Raw genomic sequence first — 24,998 nt, 5'->3', positions numbered from 1 at the left:
AAAAATTTATTGAAGTTATTTTATAAAGCATCTTAGGATATATGTCAGTATCTATGTATTACATTCATCACTAACAGCTTAATTCCATTTATGAACATACATTTGACCCCTTTTATCTGTTTTTTACTTTCCTTCACCATCAATTCTGATAACCATTGCTTGACCTAAAAGTTTGTTAGTTAATTTTATTTTTTGGATTTGGGTCAGTATTCAGCAATGTCCAGGGGTTACTCCTGGTTTTGCACTCAGGAATTACTCCTGGTGGTGCTTGGGGGGGACCATATGGGATGCCAACGATTTAGTCCAGGTCTGCAATATGTAACGCAAACTTCCTACTTGTTGTACTATTTATTACTTCATATTCCTAAAGTTTACCTTCCTGACCCTCACAAACAAGATTCCTTCAAACAGGGTCCCAGCTCTGCAAAGTGGGGTCTTAAGCCAGCAACAGGACTCCCCTAAATTAGCACAGTGTTGACAGAGTGAAACATAATCATACCACAACGGTAAGCCTGACAATACCTGGTCAAATAGAGACTCAGAACCCAGCTTTCCAGAAAGACATTTACCTCTCTTTAAAACAGACTTTTATCACTCTTGCTGAAACTTAAAAATGCCAAGTGAGGGGCTGGAGTGATGGCGCAGTGATAGGACGTTTGCCTTGCACACGGCTGACCCAGGACAGACCAAAGGGACAGATTCCCCAGCATCCCATATGGTCTCCCAAGCCAGGAATGATTTCTGAGCGCATAACCAAGAGTAATCCCTGAGTGTCACCCGGTATGCCCCCACCCCCAAAAAAGTCAAGTGAGGGACTAGAGTGATAATACAGTCAGTAGGGCATTTGCCTGTATGTGGCTGACTCAGGTTTGATCTTTGGCATCCTATATGATTCTCCAAGCCCCACCATGAGTGATCCCTGAGCTCTGCCAGATGTGACCAAGCCAAATCAAACTAAAACAAATAAAACTCACTTGAAGCTGTTACTGATAGAATGGGCTTTAGTTCGTGAGCAGGTGACTTCACCATTCAGTGAGAAAGAGATCTGGGGAGCCTGATGTCAGTGCCCATATCTTACCAATATCAAACAATTTTTTAGTATATAAGAAATAATACGTTTGAATCCCTAGCTGTTGCCACCCAAACAAAAGCTTATACTCAGCGGCAGCATGTCCACTGGGCAATCTATAACTCCATGGGCATTTCATTTTAGATAAATGCTCTTTTTTATTTGTCCTCATTCTTTGTTCATAGGGGAGTTTCTAGAGGCTCCTCACTCTGAGCAGCTGCACTCCATTCATCACACAGTCCACTGCCCTTGGCATTCAGGCCTGTGGCCACTTCTCTGCACTGTGCGTTTGCCTCTTCCCGGTGCCCCCTGCTGTCCTGGAGGGGTCTCCCCACAGCTAGTGTGCAATGATGGCTGATGCTTTGTGTCATAGAACCAGTCAGCCGTGCCTGCCTTCATCACAGAAACCAAGCAATTGCAGTCCTGAGGGAACTGGGCCCCCCCCGAGATGGACACTCCTTCAATTGATCGGTTGTCCTGATTCTTTCCATTTCCATTGATCGGTTGTTCTGAATCTTCCTGAATGCAGACCAAGAGCACTCCCGATGGGGGCCAAGTCTTTCTCCTTGTAAACATACATTACCCACGGGGCAAAGATGCCCGTACTTGGCATAGTTTTTGTTAGTTGGGAAAATGTGGAAATGATTCATTAGGAGGTTGTAATTCAAGTCTTTGCAGTCAACAGAAATTAAATCAATCTAGTGATGAAATATTCCCTTTGAACAGAAAAAATTAACATTCAGTTCACATATTTATGGATCATATAGTATGTGTGAAGAATCATGTTTTTTCTTCTTTTTTTGTGAGCGCATGGCTTGGCAATGTTTTGGGGCTACTCCTGGCTCTGTGCTGGAGGACTGCTTCCTTAGATGCTCAGCACCATAATTTGAAACTAGGCCTCCATATTCCATCCTGTTCAGCCATCTTTCTGCTGAAGGATCTTCATCTATTGTGTGTCTGAGTGTGAGAAATGGTCTAGCCTAGGGGTCTCAAACTTGCGGCCCGCAAGTCGTTTGTGGCCTTCCGGAAAACATTTTGTGGCCCAGGGCTGGCCTTCAAATATTGCAGTATTCGCGATTATTTGCTTACCGAATAATCGCAATAAAAATCGCATTAGAAAGAAAAAATCGAATTAAACATTTGTATACCCCGAGCAGTTCCGTTCAGGGTATGCAAATGTTTAATGCAATTTTTTGTGATTTTTTTTCTTTATTTTTTTTATTTTTTATTGTAAGAATTTATTCAAGAGACAAAATTGATTAACATATTGAGGTAAACTGACATAACATAATATAGTAACATAACATAACATAATATAATAATGCATGTAAGTCAAAGAACATTTCTAAATAAAACACAATTTTTTTTTATCATAATGACTTACATCTTTCACAGTAGTGTTTTAGGTACATATTAATATTGAATCAGGGGAATATCCATGACCCCCAGTGTTGTCCTCCCTTCATCCCTGTTCCCAAGCATACATCCCTTTCTTCCTCCTTTATCCCCAGAATGCTAGTTTAACTAAAAGCATATATGTTAACACTAATGTAAACCATTTTTTTTTTGCAGTTTCAGATATTTTTACTAGTGGTTTCTTAAAGGTTTAGAGTCAAAGGAGCACTGTATAAACAATGTTAGAGTGGCAATTATTGTTTGCATGGGCCCACCAAAGTATGGGGGTCATGGAAAGGAAAAACTTTTGGCCTAAGTACAAGGAGATCTTACCCCTGAAGATTCTTGACTTAAGACCATTTCTAGGCTCCAGGCAAACTAGTTTGTCCAATCCTGGTCATTGTCTGTAGTGCCCATACAGTTACATTTTTCACTGTCTCTGTTGTTAATATCCTGTTTCTGTATTGAAGGTCCTGGAATCTGTATATCCTACATTGAAGTCAGGATGGTGCGGAGTGGCGTCTAATTTCAACTCAGAATTAAAGGGCAATGCAGAAAGCCCTGTCCAGTATGCAGGTCATTGTTGTCTAAATCTTCTCAGTGTTAAGGAAAGACTCTTTTGAGTAAAGACTCTTTTGAGTTTGCTGTGTCCCATAGATTCTGGCAGTTTGTGTCTTCATTGTCATTTGTTTCCAGGAAAATTTTGATTTCCTCTTTGATTTCATCTCAGACCCACTGGTTGTTCAGTAGCAGGGTGTTTAATTTCCAATTGTTAAAGTTTTTCTTTTGTGTGCCTTTGTAGTTCACATCTCATTTCAGAGCCTTGTGGTCAGCAAAGGTAGCCTGCAAGATTTCTATCCTCTTGATTTTATGGAGGTATGTTTTATGTGTCAGCATGTAGTCTGTCCTGGAGAATGACCCATGTACATTGGAGAAGAATGTGTTTCCAGTATTTTTTGGGATGGAGTGTCCTATATATATCTACTAGTCCTCTTTCTTCCATTACTTTTTTCAAGGCTAGTATGTTTTTGTTGGGTTTCAGTCTGGTTGACCTATTAAGTGTTGATAGGACCATGTTGAGGTCTCCCACATTATTGTGTTATTATTGATGTCTTTTTTCAGATTTGTCAGTAACTGTATTAGATAATTTGCTGGTCTCTCATTGGGTGCATATTTGTTTAATAGTCTGATTTCTTCCTGTTGCACATATCCTTGATTAGTACATAGTGTCCGTCTTTGTCCCTTACCACTTTTCTGAGTATAAAGTTGGTGTCATCAGATATTAATATGGCCACCTCAGCTTTATTAAGGGTGTTGTTTGCTTGGATGATTTTCCTCCAACCTTTGATTTTGAGTCTATGTTTGTTTTGACTATTCAGGTGTGTTTCTGTAGGCAGCAGAAGGTTAGATTCATCTTTTTTTTTTTTTTTTTTTTTTTTTTTTTGGTTTTTTGAGCCATACCCATTAGATGCTCAGGGATTACTCCTGGCTACATGCTCAGAAATTGCCTCTGGCTTGGGGGGACCATATAGGATACTGGGGGATCGAACCGTGGTCCTTTCCTTGGCTAGCATTTGCAAGGAAGACACCTTACCTCTAGCACCACCTCGCCGGCCCTGGATTCATCTTTTTGACCCATTTTGCCACTCTGTGTCTTTTAATTGGTGAATTTAGTCCATTGACATTGAGGGAGATGATTGTCATAGGATTTAATGTCATCTTTGTAGGTAAGTTTGCTGTGTTTGTTGGTCTCTCTTGTCTTAGAGTAGACCTGTCAGTTTTTACTTTAAGGCTGGTTTTTCATCTGTGAAGTTTCTGAGCTGTTGTTTATCCATGAAGCTATGTATTCTTTCTTTAAACCTAAACGTGAGTTGGGCTGGGTGCAGTATTCTCGGTGAGGCATTCATTTCATTCAGTCTTATCACAATATCCCACCACTGTCTTCTGGCCTTGAGAGTTTCTTGTGTCATGTCTTAGGGATGCTCCTTCGAATGTAATTTCCCTTTTTGATCTTGCTGCTTTCAGTATTCTATCTCTATCTGTGGGACTTGTCATTGTGACGAGGATATGTCTTGGGGTGTTTTTTTTTGGGTCTCTTTTAGCTGGTACTCTTCAGGCATGCAGGATTTGATTGCATACATTTAACTTTGGGAGTATCTCTTTGATGATGTCTTTGACAGTTGATTCTTCCTGGAGATCTCCTACCTGAGTCTGGGACTCCAATGATTCTTATGTTGTTTCTGTTGGGTTTATCAAAGACTTCTATTTTCATCTGTTCACATTACTTGAGTACTTTTTCCATTGCCTGATCGTTTGTCCTAAGGTTCTTTTCCAATTTCTTTTGCTGTGTTGAGTTTTTCTGCATCTCATCTTCCAGCACACCAATTCTGTCCTCATCTGCTGTTACCCTGCTGTAGAGGCCATCCACTGAGGTTTTCAGTTGAGCTACCGTGTTTTTCAGATCTGTTATTTCAGTTTGGAGTTTTCTGATTTCTGTCTTTGTGTTCTGTTCAGATTCATCTATGCTTTCTTTGAGTTCTACAAACATCTTCCATATTTCTATTTTAAGTTCCTTATCCGAGAGGTTAATCAGATGGTTGTAATTTTTTAGGTCATCCGCGCTATCATCTTCATTTTCTGTGCGTGGTGTTTGCCTGCGAAGTTTCCTCATTGTCCCACTAGTAGTGTGGTTTTTCCTGCGTGTTGTGGTGGGGTTCATTGGTTAGAAAGAGTGCGCAGCTGCAAAGCAAAGCAGAGTGACCACACTCTTCTACTGCCTCTAGCTGAAAGTTTTTTGGGGGTGCGCTCACTAGGGCTTTGAGGAGACCTTCAGGCATTCAAGAAACAAAGACAGGCACAGGATAGATTTCCCTTGAAGTCCTCAGAGTGATCAAAGGCACAGCAGGGCGGAGCCTCCACAGGCCAGAGAGCTCTGCTATTGGTTGGTGACCCCCACAGCCAGACTGTACTCACTCAGTGGTTGGGCAGCTTCAGAATGCAGTTTTTTGGGGGGTGTGCTCCCTAGGCCTCTGAGGAGACCTTCAGGTTTTCAAGAAAACGAAATCCCACTTTTAAAAACCAAAAAATGATTTTATAATAGTTTAGGTAACATTGATTATAATAGTATAAATCTGTGTGGGATGAATATATTATGTTAGGGTCCGAGTAGATAACCTAACTGGTGCTGAGAGTCAAAGACCACCTCTGATAATATAAAAATCAAAAGGGAGTTTATTCCTGCTAGCTGGGGTCAAGTCAGAGGGAGAGAGATAGACGCAGAATAGTCTCACTCATCTATGGGTGTTTTTTTTTTTTTTTGGTTTTTTGGGCCACACCTGTTTGATGCTCAGGGGTACTCCTGGCTAAGCACTCAGAAATCACCCCTGGCTTGGGGGGACCATATGGGACACCGGGGGATCGAATCGTGGTCCTTCCTTGGCTAGCGCTTGCAAGGTAGACACCTTACCTCTAGCACCACCTTACTGGCCCCTCATCTATGGGTTTTAAGACAAGTGAAAGACATTCTTGCAATAATTTTCAGAGACAAAACAGAGGAGGGGTGGAAGTTCCAGCTCATGACATGAAGCTCACCACAAAGAGTGATGAGTGCAGTTAGAGAAATAACTACATTGAGAACCATCATAACAATGTGAATAAATGAGGGAAGTAGAAAGCCGTCTAGAGTACAGGTGGGGTGGGGTGGGGAGGAGGGAGATTTGGGACATTGGTGATTTGGGACATTGCACTGGTGAAGGGGGATGCTCTTTATATGACTGAAACCCAATCACAATCATGTTTGTAATGAAGGTGTTTAAATAAATATATTATAAAAGAAAAGAGAAAGGCCCTACATAAAACTAGCAGGCTGCTTATATAGAGCTATCAGGCTTTAGTAGGTTAAGCATTTTATTTTTTAATACAAACAGTTTAATTTCCTCAAAGTCCTAACTCCTCCCCCTTATCTGGTCTGATAGCACTAGGGCCGAAAAACAGACAGACTTTCACTACTCTGTGATACAAACATCTAATTTTCTTGGAATTTGGCCTGGGAATTCAAGGTGGAGCAATATTTGAGAAGGAAGGGAGAAGGGGTGAGTAAACTTTCAAGCTGCCACAGGCTCTGGGGTCCAACACTCCCTCCTTTTCTAGTTTATAGGGAGGAAACATTCTTTCTCGTTCAAGAGTCTAGGGATTAACATATTACAATAGCAGTCAACTTCTTTAAGCAAGCAGAGTACAGAAGCCAAAGCACTGAAATTTCTAAGCAAAGGCACAATTTACAAAGTTATAAAACAAAGTTTAGGAGAGGGACCCCTGAAGTGACAGCTTGACTCATATCCCCTCTCCCCCTCAGTCTGGCTATAAGTCCAGGTATAGTCCACAAATAAATCAGGTATTCATTTTTGCCAGCCATCCTGGAGCTACTGCTATCAGCTGGTACATCAAGATGATCTTTATTCTGTTCTGGTTCTGAAAATTGAGTCAGCTGAATGTGCAGGGGGTCCTTATAATTCTGCACCTCGAGGAGAGAGAAGGTTCCTGTAACTTCAAGAGTTGTAGTCCAGGGCACATTCCTTCTCTGAATCCAAGAGAATTGCCTTTTACATCTGGTGTTAATTATTTTACCCTTAACATTTCTAGGAGAAGCCACAATATTTGCTCCTTCTTTTCTTATATCACCCATTCTTTTTAAATGTCAGTGTCCATTAATTCTTGTTACTTGCCCTACCCTCTGGGATAGACAGACATCAATGGCCAAGATTGTTGAATTTCCATGACCCTTCTTTGCCCTTATTCCCTTGGAGGCTTTCCTAATAACCTTCCTGTTCCATATTTTTCCTAAAAATTTTACAACCTTAGGAGTCATTAAAAGGGATAGTGGGTGAAGGTCCATCTTCAAGGGACTGTAGGCCCTATCTTACTACCTTAACAGGTTGGGATCTGTAGTTTCAATCTGTAAAGAATGAGATCAATTAGACAGGGGAATATTACTTAAACCGATCAGGCCCTGAAGCAATAGATGCTACTCTAATAAACACAACTCTGAGTTACTTTTTCTTACTTCTATTCAAATCAAGTTACTTCCACACAGGTTACTCAAGAGGAGTGGGCTTTAAGTTATGCCCACTAGAACACATTTAATTCAATCAACTACAGAAAAATAGTATTTCTCTCTACCTCCATCCTGAACCTTGCTAGACTGCTACTGCTAAATAAGTTTAGCCTGCTCTTTTGCATAAACACAACAATATTGGAGAAATCTCCACTTGGGGTACTCCATTATTCAAAGAGAATTCCTGGGGATTGGTCGAGGACAGAGCAGGTGTTAAATACTCTACTTGTCACATCAAGGTTGGCTGATGTAGATATGAGAAGGCCAGCTCAGCATAATGATCTAAAAGATGGCCTTGGGCGTCTTACCCTCTGCAGGAGTCTCCTGAAGGTTGCCTGTGCCACAACTCTCCATAAACTATAACTATTAAAGGTGAACAAAACTAACTCAAGAAACAAAAGTCCCTACTTCTAAACACCTTAAATTGATAATTTGTAGATTACCAGGAATTTGATTTGTGTCCTTTGAAGGTAAGTTCAGCCTATTTTAAATGCCCAAGACTAATGAGCATTCCTTTTTTATTTATTTAGTCATATTTGAAAAGAAAACTTGTAGTTGAAACATTGAACCAAAATTAAATAAAGAAGCTATGTTTCTTACTGTGCTTATGTTTCATGTTAAAATTTTATATTGTTAAAATTTTATATTTCAGATTAAAAATAATTAGACCAGTACAAAATATAAATTCTCTTAAAAAGACTCAAGATTTGTAATCCAGAGGAATTACAATTTTAAAATATGACCTCACCACACACATTATTAGTTACTCTGCTCCTTTCTTAATAATTTAGAACATTTTCCAAAATAGTTTTCATTTTCTGCATGTCATTTTGCAGTTTCTTAAAAATATATATCTTACCCACATATCTCATAGTTTCTTGATGCTTCAGTGTTTTAATTGATAGCTAAATTGCTAACTTTGATAAATGCAAATAGTTTAACATGCTGGGGGCTGGAGAGATAGCATGGAGGTAAGGCATTTGCCTTTCATGCAGGAGGTCATCGGTTCGAATCCCGGCGCCCCATATGGTCCCCTGTGCCTGCCAGGAGCAATTTCTGAGCCTGGAGCCAGGAATAACCCCTGAGCACTGCCAGGTGTGACCCAAAAACCAAAAAAAAAAAATAGTTTAACATGCTATACTGATGCATCTGCCCATTGTTCTCTTCTTCTGTGGGACCACGGTTTGGCCATAATTTCACTTCTTCCACATATACAGGAAGTTGCTTGTTTTTCAGTGTGGATAAGTGACTGGAGTGACAACAAAGCTTCGTGTTTGCTGGACTAAAGTTTTTGAACTGAGGTCATGCTCTTTCCAGGCATCCTCAATGCACTATCATCAATGGTGAGCACATTAGAATCTATGGTTTCTGCCCAATTATGGACTCTTCTGCTAGGCTGCTGAACCTTGAATCCCTATGTAAGCTTCCCTCTGTCTGAGACTGCCCTTACTTTACCTTCTACAAATTACTCTCTAGGAATGGTTGCACACCGACAATACACCTTTCTAAGATCCCCAGAAACCTAACTGGCACATGATCATGGTTGAGATAAACCATTTGTGAAACACAGTGGCTCGATTCATCAGGCTTGGCCTCTTCTCGTTAGGTCAGGCTCCATCACTCACCCTTCCCCAGGTGTCATCCGGTTGTGGTGGAAAGATCTATCCCTCCACCACTGGGATGAAGGCCTCAACATTCTGCCTCTCCAGAGTCCAAAGAATGAGGTGACTGAACACCTTCCTTTCTTCATCATCAGACCATTTTTGGTTGAAAGACCTATCTTTTCACCAGCTTCTGGAATAGATGATGCCTTCTTGCCCACACAAGTTTTTTTTTTTTTTTTTTTTTTAAGAAGAAATAAGGTTTCATTCAAACCTTTTTTTGACACTACAAAGAGTCTTAGGGTGCATTTGAGGAACATGGAACATCTCAACAGCACAGAGTGGCTGAGAGATGGACAAAGATCTCAGTGACAGCCCAGATTGCTGAAACAGTGCCATCTAGGTGATAAAAGACACAGATAGAACAGATGAGAAGGATCTGGTCCTACCATGAACCATGCTGTGGTAACTGGGAATGGGGGTGACTTTGCTGGTTCATGGACACAGGCGAAGCTTGAGTCACTTTGCTCGGTGTTTTTGGATGCCTGTGGTCATGTCCCAGAGTGAGCCTTCCTGTTGCCAGCTAGGATTCCTTTTCCATTATTTCTGCTTGTAAAACTGAAGATAGGAAGTATCATGTCAGGTCCTGTGGCTGGAACCTTTTACCCAATGGGAGGGGGGAGAATGTGGGGTGCCTTTTAGCACAGATGATTCACTGCCTGCCAGCAGCTGTCATGGGAGATGCAACATTGCAAATTCTACAGATGGGGCCTTAGAGGTCACCATCCAGTGTGGTCGGGATGTCCTGACTCCTCTCAACAATCGAAGCATCCTCCTAAGATGAGAATATTTTCTTTTAACTTCCCCTAAGTTTGCTGCTATAGTGGGGTCCACCCAGGAGACTTGGCTTGGGTGGCTGAGTCTCAAGGTACAGATTGCATGGGAAGGACATGACAAGATCAGACACTCCAGGTCTTTCTGTCCTTTATACCCCAGCTCTGAGGATGGTCTCCCTGGTTCCCTTGGCTTCTCTGAGGTATCCTGTATTTTTATATTGCCTTTTACCTCCTTAAATGTGTTAATTGGGAATTAACATTTAGGGAAACTACTAGAAATTTTCTGCATGTTTTTTGACCATCAACAAAAATGTATTAAGTACATTCATAACAACAGAAAAAGTAGACTACAGGCATCTATCATAGTCCCCCCTCCCCCCCATTAAAACCAAGTTAGGATTAACTTTAAAAATTTCAAGTTAAACAAGATTCAATGAAAGACACACTGCCTTCATGTTCTTCAAAGGCAAGTGAGCAGAGCTGGGCTGAAGCAAACCCAATTACGCTTTCTTTAATGTGAGCAAGCGATTTGCCTGACATCCCATTTGCATCTTGCCATCAGATACCTATAGCGGGACATTGATTTTTTTCCAAGGGCTCTCTTTGAACATAAAAGCAGCTTTTCTGGTTGTTGTTGTTGTTTTTTTTTTCCTTCCCCTTGTGAGCACAGTGATAAGAATTGATCGATAATTACATTGTTGGATAAAAATGAATATAAATTTTATTGAAAAACAACACGAGCAACAATGTGGGGAAAACACTCAGCAGCACCCAGCCCACACACCTTGGCACACACATTGTAAAGGACTTTTCCCCTCACATCTCTTCCAACCTCTGTCCCCATGAAAGGCCATGTAACCCAGAGCCACTGACAGTCACAGGCCAAGAGCAGGCCAACACTGTTTCAGTTGCCTCTCTTGTAGCTGATTGAGGTTATATCAGAAACTAACCGATTTAGAGAGAACAATGGCCCCCTGAATCCTAAACTTCAGGGATACCATCCCTCTCCCCAAGTCATTGAAGGAGTGAACTTCAAGGGCTTTCTTGGAAAGTCATCTTCCTGCTGATACCAGGACCTTGTCCTTTATGTCTTCCTCAAGCCCTTAAGCCTCAGGCTGTTCATGTACTCTAACTCCCAGGGGTAGGCAGAGTCTGTCTTGGGGACATCTGGGGAAACTCACAGCACCACATTCTGGTAGATAATGATGTTCGGCCCTGCAGGGACTTTCAGAAAAAAAGCTGGAAAGAGGTTAAGTGTAATGCAGCCTGCCCTAACCTCTCTGCTCCCCAGGATTCCTCATCCCCCTTCCCTTTTTCCTTCACCTCTTGTTTGTGATGGCTTCACCTTACCATCCTCAGAGGTGCTGATCAACTCACTAAATTCTTTCACGTTTCATCCTTCACTGGCAGAGCGGTCAGTTTCCCTTGTTCAAGGCAGGAATTCTGGCGAACCACTAACCCCAACCCCATTATATTCTCATCATGCCAGACAGCCCTACAGGCTCACCTCATTGCTGGTGTGTGGCAAAGACAGAGTACACATGAGAAAGTGTCGGGAAGCTACGAGAAAGCACCCAGTGAATTTAACATAAACATCTCAGGAAGCGCTTCTGGAATCCTGCCTAAAATTTTAACCCCTGGCAGCACTCAGCCCAGGAAGACTGGCAGCAGGGGAATGCCGCACCTGGCCACCAGGAGGCACCCGTGCCACACCTCCCAGCTCCCTACCCAGGAAACAAAGATGGGAATTTGAGGAAGTGATTTCCATAGGCAAATCTCAATTTCCACCCAAGCAGCATGCATGTAAAAATTCATGAAGGCTGCATTTTATTTCATGTGTTTTTACTTCAGCCGCAAAAAAACGCAGGTACTTTTCTGTCTGTGTCCTCAGCTGTCTTTACAAAGAGAGGGGACACAGGTTAAGCGGGTAGGTGTGGATGGGTTAAGGGGCTAGGGTGGAGGGGCAGCAGGGACCGAGAGGTCTCCCCAGTGGCTCTCAGGCCAGATCCTGCTGCTGAGAGCATCCCCTGCATGCAAAAGAAAGTGTGAACGAATTACAGAGCCTACAAGGCTGGGGTCCTTTCAGCAGCAGGAGCAGTGGCCTGAGTGATTAAGAGCCACTTTGTATTTTGATGATGTATATTTGCTACAATCAAGGGTGTTAGAAAAGGTGTTTCTCAGCTTGTAAAACCTGCTTATTCTCCTATGGAGCAGCTTCAGGGCCTCTGTGCATCTTTCAGGCGGTGAACGACAGAGTAGCCCAGTATCTGGGCAGCAGACCCTACAGAGGATGCTGGATCAGGCCAGGGTAGCTGGGAGAGAAGATACAGGACCCCGACCTGGTGCAAGATGGACACTCTCGAATCCTGTCTCTGGGCCATAGAGGGGACCTGGGGTGGAGGAAGCACCAGAGCTAAACTGCTGAAGCCAGAGGCCCTGGCCTTCACACAGTGGATGCAACTATGCTACTAATGAGAGACACCAAAAGTGCAGGGACACCAGGAAACTCTGGGGCTGCTGAGAGCCGGGCTTAAGCTCTGGGGTGGGGAGCTGGGAGGTCAATGCCTGGGCCTTGCTGGTTGATGCTATAGCGCAAGGGGCGCCTCTGGCCTCCTCAGACAGAGTCAGCCTTCCCAGTGGCCTTGGTAACATGGCCCAGGAACCTCTGGACACAAGGAGGACCCTGAACTGTCTGTGCAGAGGCGGCTCTGAGGGTATGTGGGGTCACAGAAGGAGGGGGCTAGATAGAGGCTCAGGAAAGCTATTTCCTGGCAGTTGGAAGACCTTCCTCCCCCAACTGTAACTTCACTGCCCGAGACGCCTGGGGACAGCAGAACCCATCATGTGAGAGGCCCCTCACTGAAGCATCTCCCCCTTTGTAAGCACGCTTCCTGGGGCTCCCTGTTGCAGGCACAGGTCTCACCTCCCTCCCGCTGATGTTCTTCAGCCCCCTTGAAGGCACAGCTGGGGCCTTATTTCTTCAGACTCCGGTGCCAGCCCCCACATTCTCGCAGGAGGGGCAAGGGGAACCAGATCGATGGCCATCGGCCTCTGCCCCTCATCCCTAGCGAGGGGCAGACAGATGTGGCAGGAAAGGGAGGCCCAAGGTTTGAGGCAGTGAGAGTTTCGGTCCTGTGGTCCAGGAGCCGGGCAGGAGAAGCACAGCAGCAGTGGCCTGGAGGGGCCCTCTCTGGGGTGGGGGCACCGAGTCTGGGCCCTGGACCCACGACCACGAAGTCCTGAGCCAAGAAGGGGGCGCCTGGGCGAGGGGCCGCATTCACAAGAGCTCGGGTTCACATAGCACCGTTGGCTTGGCAGGCAAGGGGCCTCGCTGGCCTCTGTCCCCTGGACTGGGGAGGGGGGCGACGGCCTTTCATGGGGATCCCACCTGGTACTTGAGGATGTAGGAGTAGAAGCTGTGGTTGGCGTTCTCGAGCACCAAGACCAGCACCTCCTGGCAGCCGGCCGTGCTGCAGCTGCCCTCCCAGTAGCCGTCGGCGCTCAGGGCCAGGGGCCGCGTGTCGTGCGCCTTCACCAGGGCCTGCGCCACGCCGGGCAGCCGCAGCTTGAAGCGCACGTCGCGGTCGGCCGGGAGCACGCCCGAGAGCGGCTCCAGGAGCTCGTCGCCGGGGCCCCAGTCGCGGAAGCTCTCGGGGAAGGCGGGCCAGCGCACGGCGGCGTCGCGGCAGCACACGAGGTAGTTGCAGGCGAAGGCGAAGTTGTCGCCCGGCGCCGCCTGCCGCTGGCGCACGAAGATCTTGAGCGCGAAGGCGCCGGCGCGCGGCAGCCGCACCCGCAGCTCCGTCCGACGTTGCTCCCGCCGCAGCTGGAAGACGTGGCGGCGCCGCGCGTCCTCGCCCTCGTCGTGGTCGCCGCCGCCGTCGTCGTCGCCGTGCAGCGAGGCCAGCACGCTGCAGTCGTCGGCCACGCAGAAGCTCACGCTGCAGCGGCCGTCGCGCGCCTGGATGACCGGGTCGTGGTGCGAGGGCCGCGTGAGCCCCAGCTGCTCCGACAGCCAGCTGGGGCCCACGGGCTGGTGCAGCGCGGCCGGCAGCCGCGCGCCCGGGTCCACGTAGTTGCACAGCAGCGCGAACTCCAGCACGGCGCTGTACACGTCGCTGGGGCCGCGGGCAAGCAGCTGCAGCTTGTGCGGGCCTGGCGCGGGCGGGAACACGTCGAGCTTCATGCCGTCCCGCCGCAGGCTCAGCAGCCCGTGCTCCTGCTTGCCGTCCAGCAGGAACATGAAGGCGGTGGGCGCGCGGCTTTGCACGGTGATCGTGGCCTTGCCGTTCACTGCGGGGGGGACGGACACGGAGCTTGACTCAGCGGGGTGGGGCGAGGGCTGCCTCGGGAAAGGCTGGCTGGCAGCCACCTCCACCCACTTTTTTGGGTTTCTTTGGGCCACACCTAGCGGCACTCAGGGGCGACTCCTGGCTCTGCGCTCAGAAATCGCCCCTGGCAGGCTTTGGGGGGGGGCCCTATGGGATGCCCGGGATCAAACCCACGATCCTGTCTGTGCCAGGCAAACGCCCTACTGCTGTGAAACTGCATCAGCCCCTCCCGCCCCTTTTCGGGGTGCAGGTTCTTTCCCCACAGTGGATATACCCTATGTAAAAGAGCTGCCTCCTCAGGACCCCCCCTTACCTGCCACAGCACAGCACAGGCACCCCCAGTCTGCCTAGGGGTCTCCTTTCCTGCCAACTGAAAGCTAGGGGATCTCTGCTCTCACAGTGCTTGCTGGGGGCACCTATGTCTCAGCTAAGATGCCATGACACCTGGTTCCAGAGCAGGGTAGGGGTGCGGGTTAGGGGCAGCCACGTTTCTCTGCCTCACCAAGCCCTGGCTGGTGCTGTTTCCAGGTGCCTCCAGCCCCACTGTGCTCAGGCTAGGGACTCCCTCCTTGCCCAAGTTTCCTCCCAGAATGGCGGCTCGTCTTGCTCCTGCAGCATGGTGGCAAACTTGCCGGTGGGGACATCTGGGGATTCCTCTGCTGCACTCACAGACAGGCTTGTTATGCCAGATGCTATTTCTTTGTCTATACTGCATTTAGCTACTCATGGGACACTGTCACCCAGGGTCACCTCTAAAGCAGTTGACTCAGAATTGTCTGGCCTCTCTCATTTTGGGTCTCCCAAGAGAGCCTGCTTAGGGACTGGGCCCCCCCTCCTGGCAGTTCTTGCTCAATTGGGCCAGTTTATCTCGAGAGCTGAGATGCTGCACAGGCCCTGCAGTGCCAGGGACCACCTGGGGCACACCCAGCAGTATCTGGGAGCTAATGAGGTACCCTCAGTCTCTCTCCTTCCTCCTTGGCTCTCCCCTTTTCTCTCCTGGTAGAAATCACTTCTATCTTCCTCTCTCTGCTGAACTGCCTCAGTGGGGTGCTCTTACTTACTATTCTTCAGGGTGTGGAGGCCCGTACAATTCAACCTGTGTTGAGCTGTCCAGAGCATTGTGAAAACTGCCTCCTGATCACTCCTGGATTCCACCAAGGGTCTCCTCAAGCTGGGGGCCAGTGAAAACTGGTGTTCTGGCCTTGCAGGTGGCTGCACATCCTTGGGGGATCCAGGCTTCACATTTTTCCTTCCCTTCTTGGCTTACCACAAACTAGGACCAGACCTCAGCTTTCTTGCTGCTGGGAAGCCTTGTCAGGCCTCAGGCAGGCTGTGTCTCTGGAAGCTTCCCTCAGGCCCACGACCTCCTCAGGGAAGCTAGTCTCATGCTGGAGATACCTGTCCTCCCTGCTGTGCTGAAAGTTGTGTGGGTGGTGAGGGATTTGACCCCACAGGATGGGGCCCTGTGGTTGCTGAGAATCTGAGGGTATTGTGAGTTCTATAGGTCTATAGGTGAGTCTCTGGGTACTGGCTGCTGTGAATGCTTTGTGTACTGTGAGAGGTAGTGTGAGAAGTTCTCTGTCCCCTGAGCCAACAGCCACAATTCAGCATCCTGGGAGCACACAGATTCCCTGATGATAGAGTTGGTTCAGACAACAGTTTTGTTGAAGAGCATGTGACTGGACCCTGGTGTGCTGAACCCTGCAGGCGTCCAGTCCCTGAGCAATGGCAGGACTGAGGAAATATAAAAGACACAGTCTTAAGTGGACACTGGACCCTCCCCTCCTCCAGATCACCCCTTGCAGCTATGGTCCCATGGAAAAGGAAGGTCATCCAGGTACACCCTAGAACAGCTCAGCTGGGTGTCCTGCCTCATGTAGCCTTAGGAATAAAGTTAAGTCCTGCCCTGGGGAGCGGGTAAGAGCTGGGCAGCCTGCACTCTCAGAGGCATGCCCCAGCACCAGATAAGGGGTATTTCCCCATGAAAAGTGGAGCTGTGCCCACATAGAAATTTCTCTCACAGTGACCCTCTGGGTCACCCCTCTGAGCAAGTCATCTCATGTGTAAGGGGCCTTCTCTACTTTTCTCTAGCTGCTCCAACCACCCTACACAGACTCCTTTTTGCAAGGATATGTGGGAACACAGCTGGCTGTGGAGCCCCAGGGAAGTTAAGGCACCCCACAGTCTATAGCCTACAGGCCCATAGAGGTTGGGATGCTTGTCACTTCCTGTCCCTGTGGCCTCCTGGCCTGGCCACCTGCTCACCGAGTCTGACAGCCTTCACAGGACCCACACCTGGAAGGGGCAAAAAGTGTGGCGCACGCAGGTTGGATATGGGGTCAGTACCTGTTCTGATCATGGGGACATCCGGGTGGACACTCAGAAGCCCCTTGTTGTAGAACTCGCTCTTGTGGTACACACTGTTCTCAAACTGCCTCAGAGACCTGGGGGGCTTCAGTAACTGCCAGTTCTTGTTGTCAGGGAAGTGGTCCTCGATGAAGAGTGCGGGGTGAGTGAGGAAGTAGAACTCATTGTACCTGCAATGGGAAAGCAGCTCAGCTGGGGGTGCTCCTTCAAGGCTTTCACCAATATCTCCAGTGGGCCCTGAAGAATGAATGTCTGCTGCCAGGAGTATTTGAGACAGGAGATCCCTTTTCAGAGGAGCCCCTTCCTGCACCCCTGCAAGCAGGGATGGCTGTCAAGTAGGGGAGGGCAGGAAGAAGACTGTCCCATGATGGGTAATCTGTCTGCAGGTGAGTGATAAAGATGGGGATGTTCTCCTGAGATGGAAGAGACCCTGGCAGACCACAAAAGTGGGGTGGGGGTCCTGAATCTGCTTCCTGTTTGCCTCTGTGAGTGGACAGAAACTCCAGAGCAGCTGATACTCTCATTTTCTGGAACCCTGCACATCAGGGATAGGGCTGGGAGGTACTCCTGATCCAAAGACAGATAAAATCAGGGTTCAAGGACTCCTGCCTTTCCTTCCCTCATCATGACCTCTTTGTCCTGAACACCACATATGAGGTCACTTTCAGTCTAAAGCAGAGAAAGCACAGAAAACAGGGAAGAAGGAAGAATTAGTTTCCCTGCACTGTAATATAATATAATATATTATATGTAATAATGGGTTCGAGGAATACAGACCAAAGGGAAATCCCTCTAGAATGTGTGCACACATATACCCACATATATACACATGCATGTTTACGCACACTTGTGAGGACTATAGGATATTCTGGAGGCTTCTAACATCAGAAAAAGAGGCCTGCAGGAGTGGAGGGGATAGGTGGTTGTGGGGTGCAAGGGGATCAAGAAGGTTGGGCTCACACAATGTAGGTATGAGGGGGAAAGCAGCTGCTGCCCCATCTCCTCCCCTCCTTGTCCTCTCATGGCCTCCTTCTGCCTGCTGGCCAGCAGAGGGTCTGTGGGTCAGTAGAGGGGAGATGTGCACTCACAGGAAGGTGAATTTGGAGGTGGCGGCGTCCACGAGACCACTGCCCCAGGTGCTGTCCAGCAGGTGCCAGCGGCCATCCAGGAACACGGCATTCCAGGCGTGGTCGAACTCCCCAGAAAAGCTTTGCCCTGTCTGGTAGCCGAAGCCCTTGGAGTAGCCGGGGATGGTCAGGCACTGGACTCCCGCGATCCTGGGGGCAGATAGGCCCTGAGAGAGGGTGCAAGGGGGCCAACCCCCATCTCTGTTGGGTAGCCCTTGGTCAGTCCTTCTGGGTCTCCTGTCCTCTGCTGTAGCCTCAGGACAGGACAGGGACACTGGCTGGAGCCCCCTCTTTATCTGAACCCTCCCTGGCATGGAATTGCTCCAGGAAGGACACCCTACTCCAGACTCTAGAGCCGGTTGTGCTGAGAACAGCTCCTCAAGACAGTAGGATGATTTCTGGTGGAGGTGTAGATGGAGAGAGGCCGGCCCCAGAGAAGCTGTCTCTAGAAAAGCTAGGAATACAGACACAAGAATGACCAGTGATTCAGGAGACACAACAGGGATCCCATGGCACACATGGGACTGGCTGGTCTGCCCTGTATCTGTCATTGGCACAGCCACTACCAGCATCATCGCAAGCTCGCGATCTCCTGTAGCTGTTCTTTCCGGACCAGTCTGCGGAATGCTGGGGTTTCTGTTTGGTCTAACCTGCGCGGCTCACCTCCCAGATGAAACTTCTTTCTATAGTCTGAACACATTTGGGGAGGCCATGAAAGTCCCGGGAAAGCTCCAACCTGGGAGCTTGAAGTTAAAACTCCCAGGACGACTTGGGCTGTGGGCAATGCCTCTGGCCAAAGGAAGAACTCTGAATTCAGAAAAATGCACCCAGGCTTCAAGGCCTTTTCCTGGTCTAAGGGTAGCACCTGGGCACCATGCTGGGGTGTTTTTGTTTTTGTTGTTGGGCCACACCCAGTGATGCTCAGGGGTTGCTCCTGGCTCTGGGCTCAGAAATCACTCCTGGCAGACTTGGGGGACCATATGGGATGCCAGGGATAGAACTCATGTCCATCCTGGGCCAGTCATGTGCAAGGCAAATGCCCTACCACTGTACTAGTATGCCAGCCCCACAAAACTTTTTTTTTTTCTGGTTTTTGGGCCACACCCGGTGTTACTCAGGGGTTACTCCTGGCTGTCTGCTCAGAAATAGCTCCTGGCAGGCACGGGGGACCATATGGGACCAGGATTCGAACCAACCACCTTTGGTGCTGGATCAGCTGCTTGCAAGGCAAACACTGCTGTGCTATCTCTCCGGGCCCCCCACAAAACTTTTAAAAAATTGATAAAATTGACTTTAAGTCGTGTTCTTGTTGAGTACATTTTCTTTCTGGTTAGAATTTCTGCCCACAGCAGCTTTAGTAGGGTTAGTGGAGAGTAGAGTTGGGGTGCAGGGAACTAGGGTGCTGGAAGAGCAGCTGTTTTGCAGGAAGGTGGGCTGGTGAGGAGAGCTAGGATCTGGAAGGAAGTAAGCAGGATGGGCTGTGGATGGGCTGTGAGCCTCCAGGCCTAGTGAAAAGAAGCAGGCACTACTGTCTTACCGGGGATGGGGCTGTTTGTTTGGTGGCTATTTCCCAGGCAATATGCTGGTGGTGGGGGGACCCTTTCCTCCACCATAGAGCAGAGATGAAGAGTTTGAGAACTATTTGAGGAGCAGGTGTGACAGTCGCTCACAAGCTGTAGGGGGCTGGAGAGGGAGAGAGTGCATATATATGGAATGTGGGGTGTCCAGTTCTATCTCCGAAGGTCACTCCAGTGTGACCTTGCCAGGCTGGCATTTAGGGCTCTCCTGGGACCAATTCTCTTCTGACATGTGGAAGAGAGCTGGGAGGCCATGGGAAATGCCTGGGGCAGGAGAAAGATGAAAGGTACCAGCTGTTTGTCTATGGTTTGCATGCTGCAAGGAGGTTTCATTACTGGCGAAACATGCAAGATGAATCGGATGTAAAGCAAAGCATTATTATTATTTAATAATGCCCATATCTCTGGCTGTAGTCAGGATGGCTCTGGCCATTTGCTGGTCTTGAACGATCATGAAGTGTCAAGCTATGTACTGTGCCAGCTACCAAGGTGATGATTACATTACATGTATGTATTATACATGTGAAGTATATAAAATATAGAACATACATTATATATATACTATAATCATTAAAAATATATACTATTCCTCACATAAATTGCCCTGGCTTTTATGCTCCTAGTTGGAACATAAGTGTTACTAAAATGTTAGTGATAAGCACAGCTAGGAAAGTGAGCACTAGAAAGGAACAATCTGTTGGAAGATCTGGGAGAGCACTGGAGAGAGGGAAAAGGGTGAGAGATATTTCTATCTCCTACAGCTCAAGTCCTCAAAGGGAGGACACTTGCTCTAAACCAGGGGTCTCAAACTCAATTTACCTGTGGGCCGCAGGAGGCAAAGTCGGGGTGTTCCTTGAGTGCAAAGTCAGTAGTAAGCCTTGAATATTGGGGTGTGTGACCCAAACAACATAAAACAAAACAAAACAAAACAAAATTCCTCTAGGGCAGGGCCACAAAATGTTGTACGGAGGGCCGCAAACAGCCCGCGAGCCGCGAGTTTGAGACCCCTTCTCTACACTCAGAAACTCCTAGCATGGCTCATGAGACCATATGTAATACCAGAAATTGAACCTTGCCGTATGAAATGCAAGTGTCCTACCCACTGTACTATTGCTCCAGCCCCACCTTTTTACATGGGAGAAGAAGTCCTAGACATACAGCCACAAAATGCATTTGTCCTGTGGCTGTGCAAGGCATAGTTCTTGGTAGATTTCACTAGGATGCTTGCTGCAGGGATGAATGACAGCATTGGGGATACAGAAGGAAGTGATGACAGTAGGAGGGAGAGGGAAAGAGGGAGAGAGAGAAAGAGAGAGAGCGAGAGAGAGAGGGGGGGCATGATTTTTTGGGAGGTGGGCTATAGTGTCAAACCTACTTTCATGTCTATATTTTTGTATATTGTAATTTCATATATTTTTTCATTTTGGGCCACCACCAGCAGTGTTCAAAGATTACTCCTGGCTCTACACTCAGGGATCATTCCTGGCAGATTCCTGGCATAGGGGATACAAGAGCTAGAATCTGGGCTTGCTGGGTACAAAGCAAACATCCTACCCACTGTACTCTAGCTCCTGTTCTGAAGTCCTGGGAAATTCTAAGTGGAAACCAGCATTTTATATATACTTAACATGCACAGTCAAGGCTAAGCTTTCCTTTCCCTCTGTCCACATCATCTTCATATTTCAGCTATCTGTCTCCTTCTCCTTTCCCGACACTGCTGTTAGGTCCAATTCTGTAACTCCAGTCCCAGCAGTGACTTCCTGAAAGTCTCTTCAGGTGTGACATCAGGGACTATCTCCCCATTAGGTGAGAAAGGGGACACATAGACAGCAGTGGTTCTGCAGTAAGAGGACAGAACAGTTCAAGGGGCTGAGCATGGTACTAGCCCCTTCCCCTTCCAGGTGGAAGAAGGGCAGTGCTGTGGCCCTGCTCTGAGAGTATTATCCAGTGGGAGGCTGATGTGTCAGAATTGGTTTTATTTGGGCAGTCATGCCTTGGGACTGTGAGCAATTGAGGGATCACGTGGTACATGAGGTCTGTCACTGAGGAGAAGGGCCGGAAGCTGGACAGAAACAGGCTGACAGTGACAGTGACAGTGACAGTCAGTCCCTAAGCATCAAATCTCAGACTGGTCATTTGCACCTGGAAATTCAGGAGCAGAGGTGGGGGGCAGGGAACAGACTGGGGCTGACTCAGTGTTGGGAGGCTGGGAATTAGGCTTGCTTCCTTGCAGGGAAACAAAGCACTATGAACAATACAAGCAGCAAAGAAAAGGTAGCAAGCTTACTGAGAGGAAGTCAGGCTGAAAGAAGACAGGAGAGCAGGCATCAGCTCTCACAATTGAAGTTCTTTACTGAAGTAACTAGGGAAGGATGGGGCAAAGGAATGATATCCCTGAGATATTGGAATCCCCACCAACCATCCTTTACTAAATTGGCTTTTAATGAGGCCAACACATGGAGGCAGAATAAGCTGGCACAAGCAATGATGGCTGTTTGGGGCACAAATCCATAAGGAGTTTGCCCAGCTCCACAAAGTGATTAGTAGTTAGTGTAAGTGAAGCTCAGGGCTTGGGCAGTTAAGGACTTGGCTAGTGAATGTGCAGAACCTTCACAGTTATTTACAGTTGAGTGAGGGATGGACGGGGTCACTGATCTTAAAAGGAGAAGGAAAAGAAATTCAGGGCACTTCTGGAAATTACGAAACAGCATGGCAAAGGGGCCAGTCTTGCATGTGACAGCGGTCAGCTGAGACTTTAAATGAGGCAGAAAGACGATGGCACTGTCAGGACCCAGTGGGGCCAGCTCTTGGCTGTTGTTAACACCAGGCCAGGCTGGCGCTGACAGTTATATTCAAGGTAAGTGACAATTTTCTGAGTCTGAGAGGGTTTATAATAAGATCCATTGAGCAAAACAAAACCTCCAGTTCTCAAAAAGACAAGCAGGTTAAAAATCAAACCAAGCCACCAGGTAAGCCTACTATGAAGTGCACATTCTCATTTGGCCCCGGCAACTAATAGAATCTTAGGGAAACCGAGCTCCCACAATTCAGGTGCTGTCCAAAGGAGCAAACCTAGTTAATGGGATGTGAAAGATGGAGACAGGGACTTGGGAGGGCTTTCTGGCTCTGTATCTGAGATTGCTTTACTGGATGAAGGATCTACTCTATCCTTAAAAGCTGAGTGCTTTCAAATGTTCAGAGTGAGGAAAACAATCTGGTCTGAGAGATGAGCGGCACTAGCAGAGCTGAGAGCAGATGGAAGGTTGGTCCTTCATGAAAAGGCACAGTCCAGTCCACAGCAGGATTTGAGAGAACCATCTATGTGGAAGCAAAGTATGGGTTTGTGGCCCAGAAAGCCACACAGGTATTGGACAAAGGACTCTATGCTGTGTTCAAAGGGCGAGACTTGGGACATGGTCTTCTACTGACTTTTGTGCATTTTTATACAGCATCTTTGATTAACTTGTCTTTTTGTTTTTTTAGTTTTGAAAAGCTATAAAATATTAAGCATGTCAATGAAGATAGAAGCAAGTGTGGCCACATCTCAGGGAGGGAGCAGCAGTGGGAGCAGAGAGCTGGAGGGGCCAGGACCTTGCTGCCAGGGTGATGGACAGATATCTGAGGTGGGTTTTCACAGAGGAGTGGAAGCCTTGATTCTTGGGGAACCTGTACAGGGCACTGGTTTGGACTGGGTTTCAGAGAGACTGAGGGGCACAGGGATACTTGGGTCTGGAGATGTGGTTGGCAGAATATGGCAGGAAGAGTCTGGTGGGAGTGGGAGTGGAGCTGGCATGGTGCATCCTAATGCCTGGAGTGGGCTTGGAGGTGGTGCAAGGGAACAACAGGAGAGACAGTGGGAAGGCAGCAAGGCACTGAGGCGGGGTGGGGTGGGAGTTGGACATGCAGCACTGGGTGGCAGGTCAGGATCAGGATGCATCAATAGCCACACATTTACAAAGGCATATCCTGGTCATGGACATCTGGGGTTCAAGTGCCTCCAGGACATTTGTTCCAGGGTGCCTCACTTTTAAGTGGCTCAGGACTGGCTGCCTGCACCCGAGGAGGCCCAGGAAACTGTGGGAACTGTGGGTCCCCTGTTCCAGCTTAAGCTTCATGATGACCAGCAAAGAAACCTTCAAATATAAATGGTTCTCACAACTTTTTCTCTCTCCACTCAGTCACATATGCAGCTGCCTGCAGAGCTTTCTCCTGGTTTCACGGCAAGTCTTGGGAGGTGCTGTTCCCCACTATTTAGTTTCTGTAGCTGACAAGTCTTTGGGGTCCAGGTTCTGTTGTTTCCTTTTGGGGAGGCATATCCCTCCCCAACCTCCAGTCTTTCACTCTCCTTAGGGAAAGCAGTTCCTGTGCCCTGTCCCCAAAGCTGCAATTTCTCTAACCTTCAGCTGCACAGAGAGGGAAGAAGGTGGAAAAGGGCCCTTTTATAACCAAATTATCTCTGTGCATTCATCTGCCATTATGTTAATGCATCACACAGCAGGCAGATGGTACAAAGTCAATTACACTGGTGTTAAAAAGGGAAAAATTGACCTTTTCAGGACTCACTTGAATTCCAGGACAGAGTTATAAACTCAGGTTTCAGGCCTGCTCATGGGCAGAAAGGTACAGTGCTTTGGAGTGGGCTGGGGAAAGGGATGATCTGAGGGTCTATCTGGGCACTGCCTGGCCCCTCTCATACCTGCACATTTTCTCAAAGAGCCCAGAATAGCCGTCACAGTTGGCCTTCTGGGTCCGCAAGATTTCGGTGGGCTTGAAGACCCGGCAGTCCTTATCATTGGAAGCGTTGATGTCGTATTCTGCAGAGCAGAGAAAGAGGTTGTGAGGAGCTGGGGGCTGGGAGGAGGGTGCAGAATGTGGGGGCAATGTTCTCTGTTTGCTCTATCCTCCACTTTCATCTCAGTACCAAATTCTGGTTTCCACTGACCTGGTGGAACACTTGGATGAAACCATCCTGCCTGGGCTGAATGGAAATGAAACCCAGCCTGAGAACTAACACCTTAAGGTGCAGGTAGTTGGGGGTTGTGTAAGGTCTTGCCACAGCAACTCCCCTTGCTGTCAGGAGGGGGATAGAACCCAGACGGGGCCAGGGATGGGGTGCTCTGTTCACATGTCTCCCACTTTCAGTCTGCAAAGTTTACAGAGGTGGCTCTCCTGTCTCAGCAGGTCTCACACCGACTAGCAAGGGGCACAGTGAGAGGCAGCTCCGATCAGTAACAAGATAGTCCAGGGTGGAGGCAGTATGTCTTTCTGACTCTCTTCCCTGGAGGTGGGGGAGGAGGTGTCCCCCTCAGTGTCTCTGACTCTAAGACTCCCACATCTGTCAGGTGAATTAATCCCTAAGTGGCAGCCCTCACTGATGCACTGAGAAAACAAACAAACCCCCAGGAGATTGGGGCTCCCCAACCCCCGAAAACACAGGAGCCCATTCACCATGTAGGCTTCAAGGGGCATTACCTGAATTACCTGTGGGGCTCTCCTGTGCTCAGGCCCAGTGCCCTAGTGATGGGGCTAGGTAATTGGCCAAAGTGGGGACAGGGAGAGTACATCAGAGGAAAACCTGCTCT

The 24,998-nt window shown here is 47.9% G+C and overlaps 1 protein-coding gene across 3 annotated transcripts in view; it reads right to left on the bottom strand.

The window, feature by feature from the left end:
- Positions 1-13,298: 13,298 nt before the first annotated feature.
- Positions 13,299-24,998, bottom strand: part of KY (kyphoscoliosis peptidase) — a 43,710-nt gene continuing 32,010 nt past the window's right edge. For all 3 annotated transcript variants that reach the window (XM_049775958.1, XM_049775960.1, XM_049775959.1), the window contains 4 exons: positions 24,113-24,230; positions 17,801-17,989; positions 16,692-16,882; positions 13,299-14,307 (listed from right to left, as the gene is read on the bottom strand). In XM_049775958.1, coding sequence (XP_049631915.1) covers positions 13,388-14,307; positions 16,692-16,882; positions 17,801-17,989; positions 24,113-24,230 — 1,418 coding nt within the window. In that variant the 3' untranslated portion in view covers positions 13,299-13,387. The remainder of the gene's footprint in view (positions 14,308-16,691; positions 16,883-17,800; positions 17,990-24,112; positions 24,231-24,998) is intronic.

The sequence above is a fragment of the Suncus etruscus genome, chromosome 6, assembly GCF_024139225.1.
Source record: "Suncus etruscus isolate mSunEtr1 chromosome 6, mSunEtr1.pri.cur, whole genome shotgun sequence".
NCBI lineage: Eukaryota > Metazoa > Chordata > Mammalia > Eulipotyphla > Soricidae > Suncus > Suncus etruscus.
The sequence above is the reverse complement of the archived record's forward strand: the minus strand, read 5'-3'. Positions and strand labels throughout refer to the sequence as shown.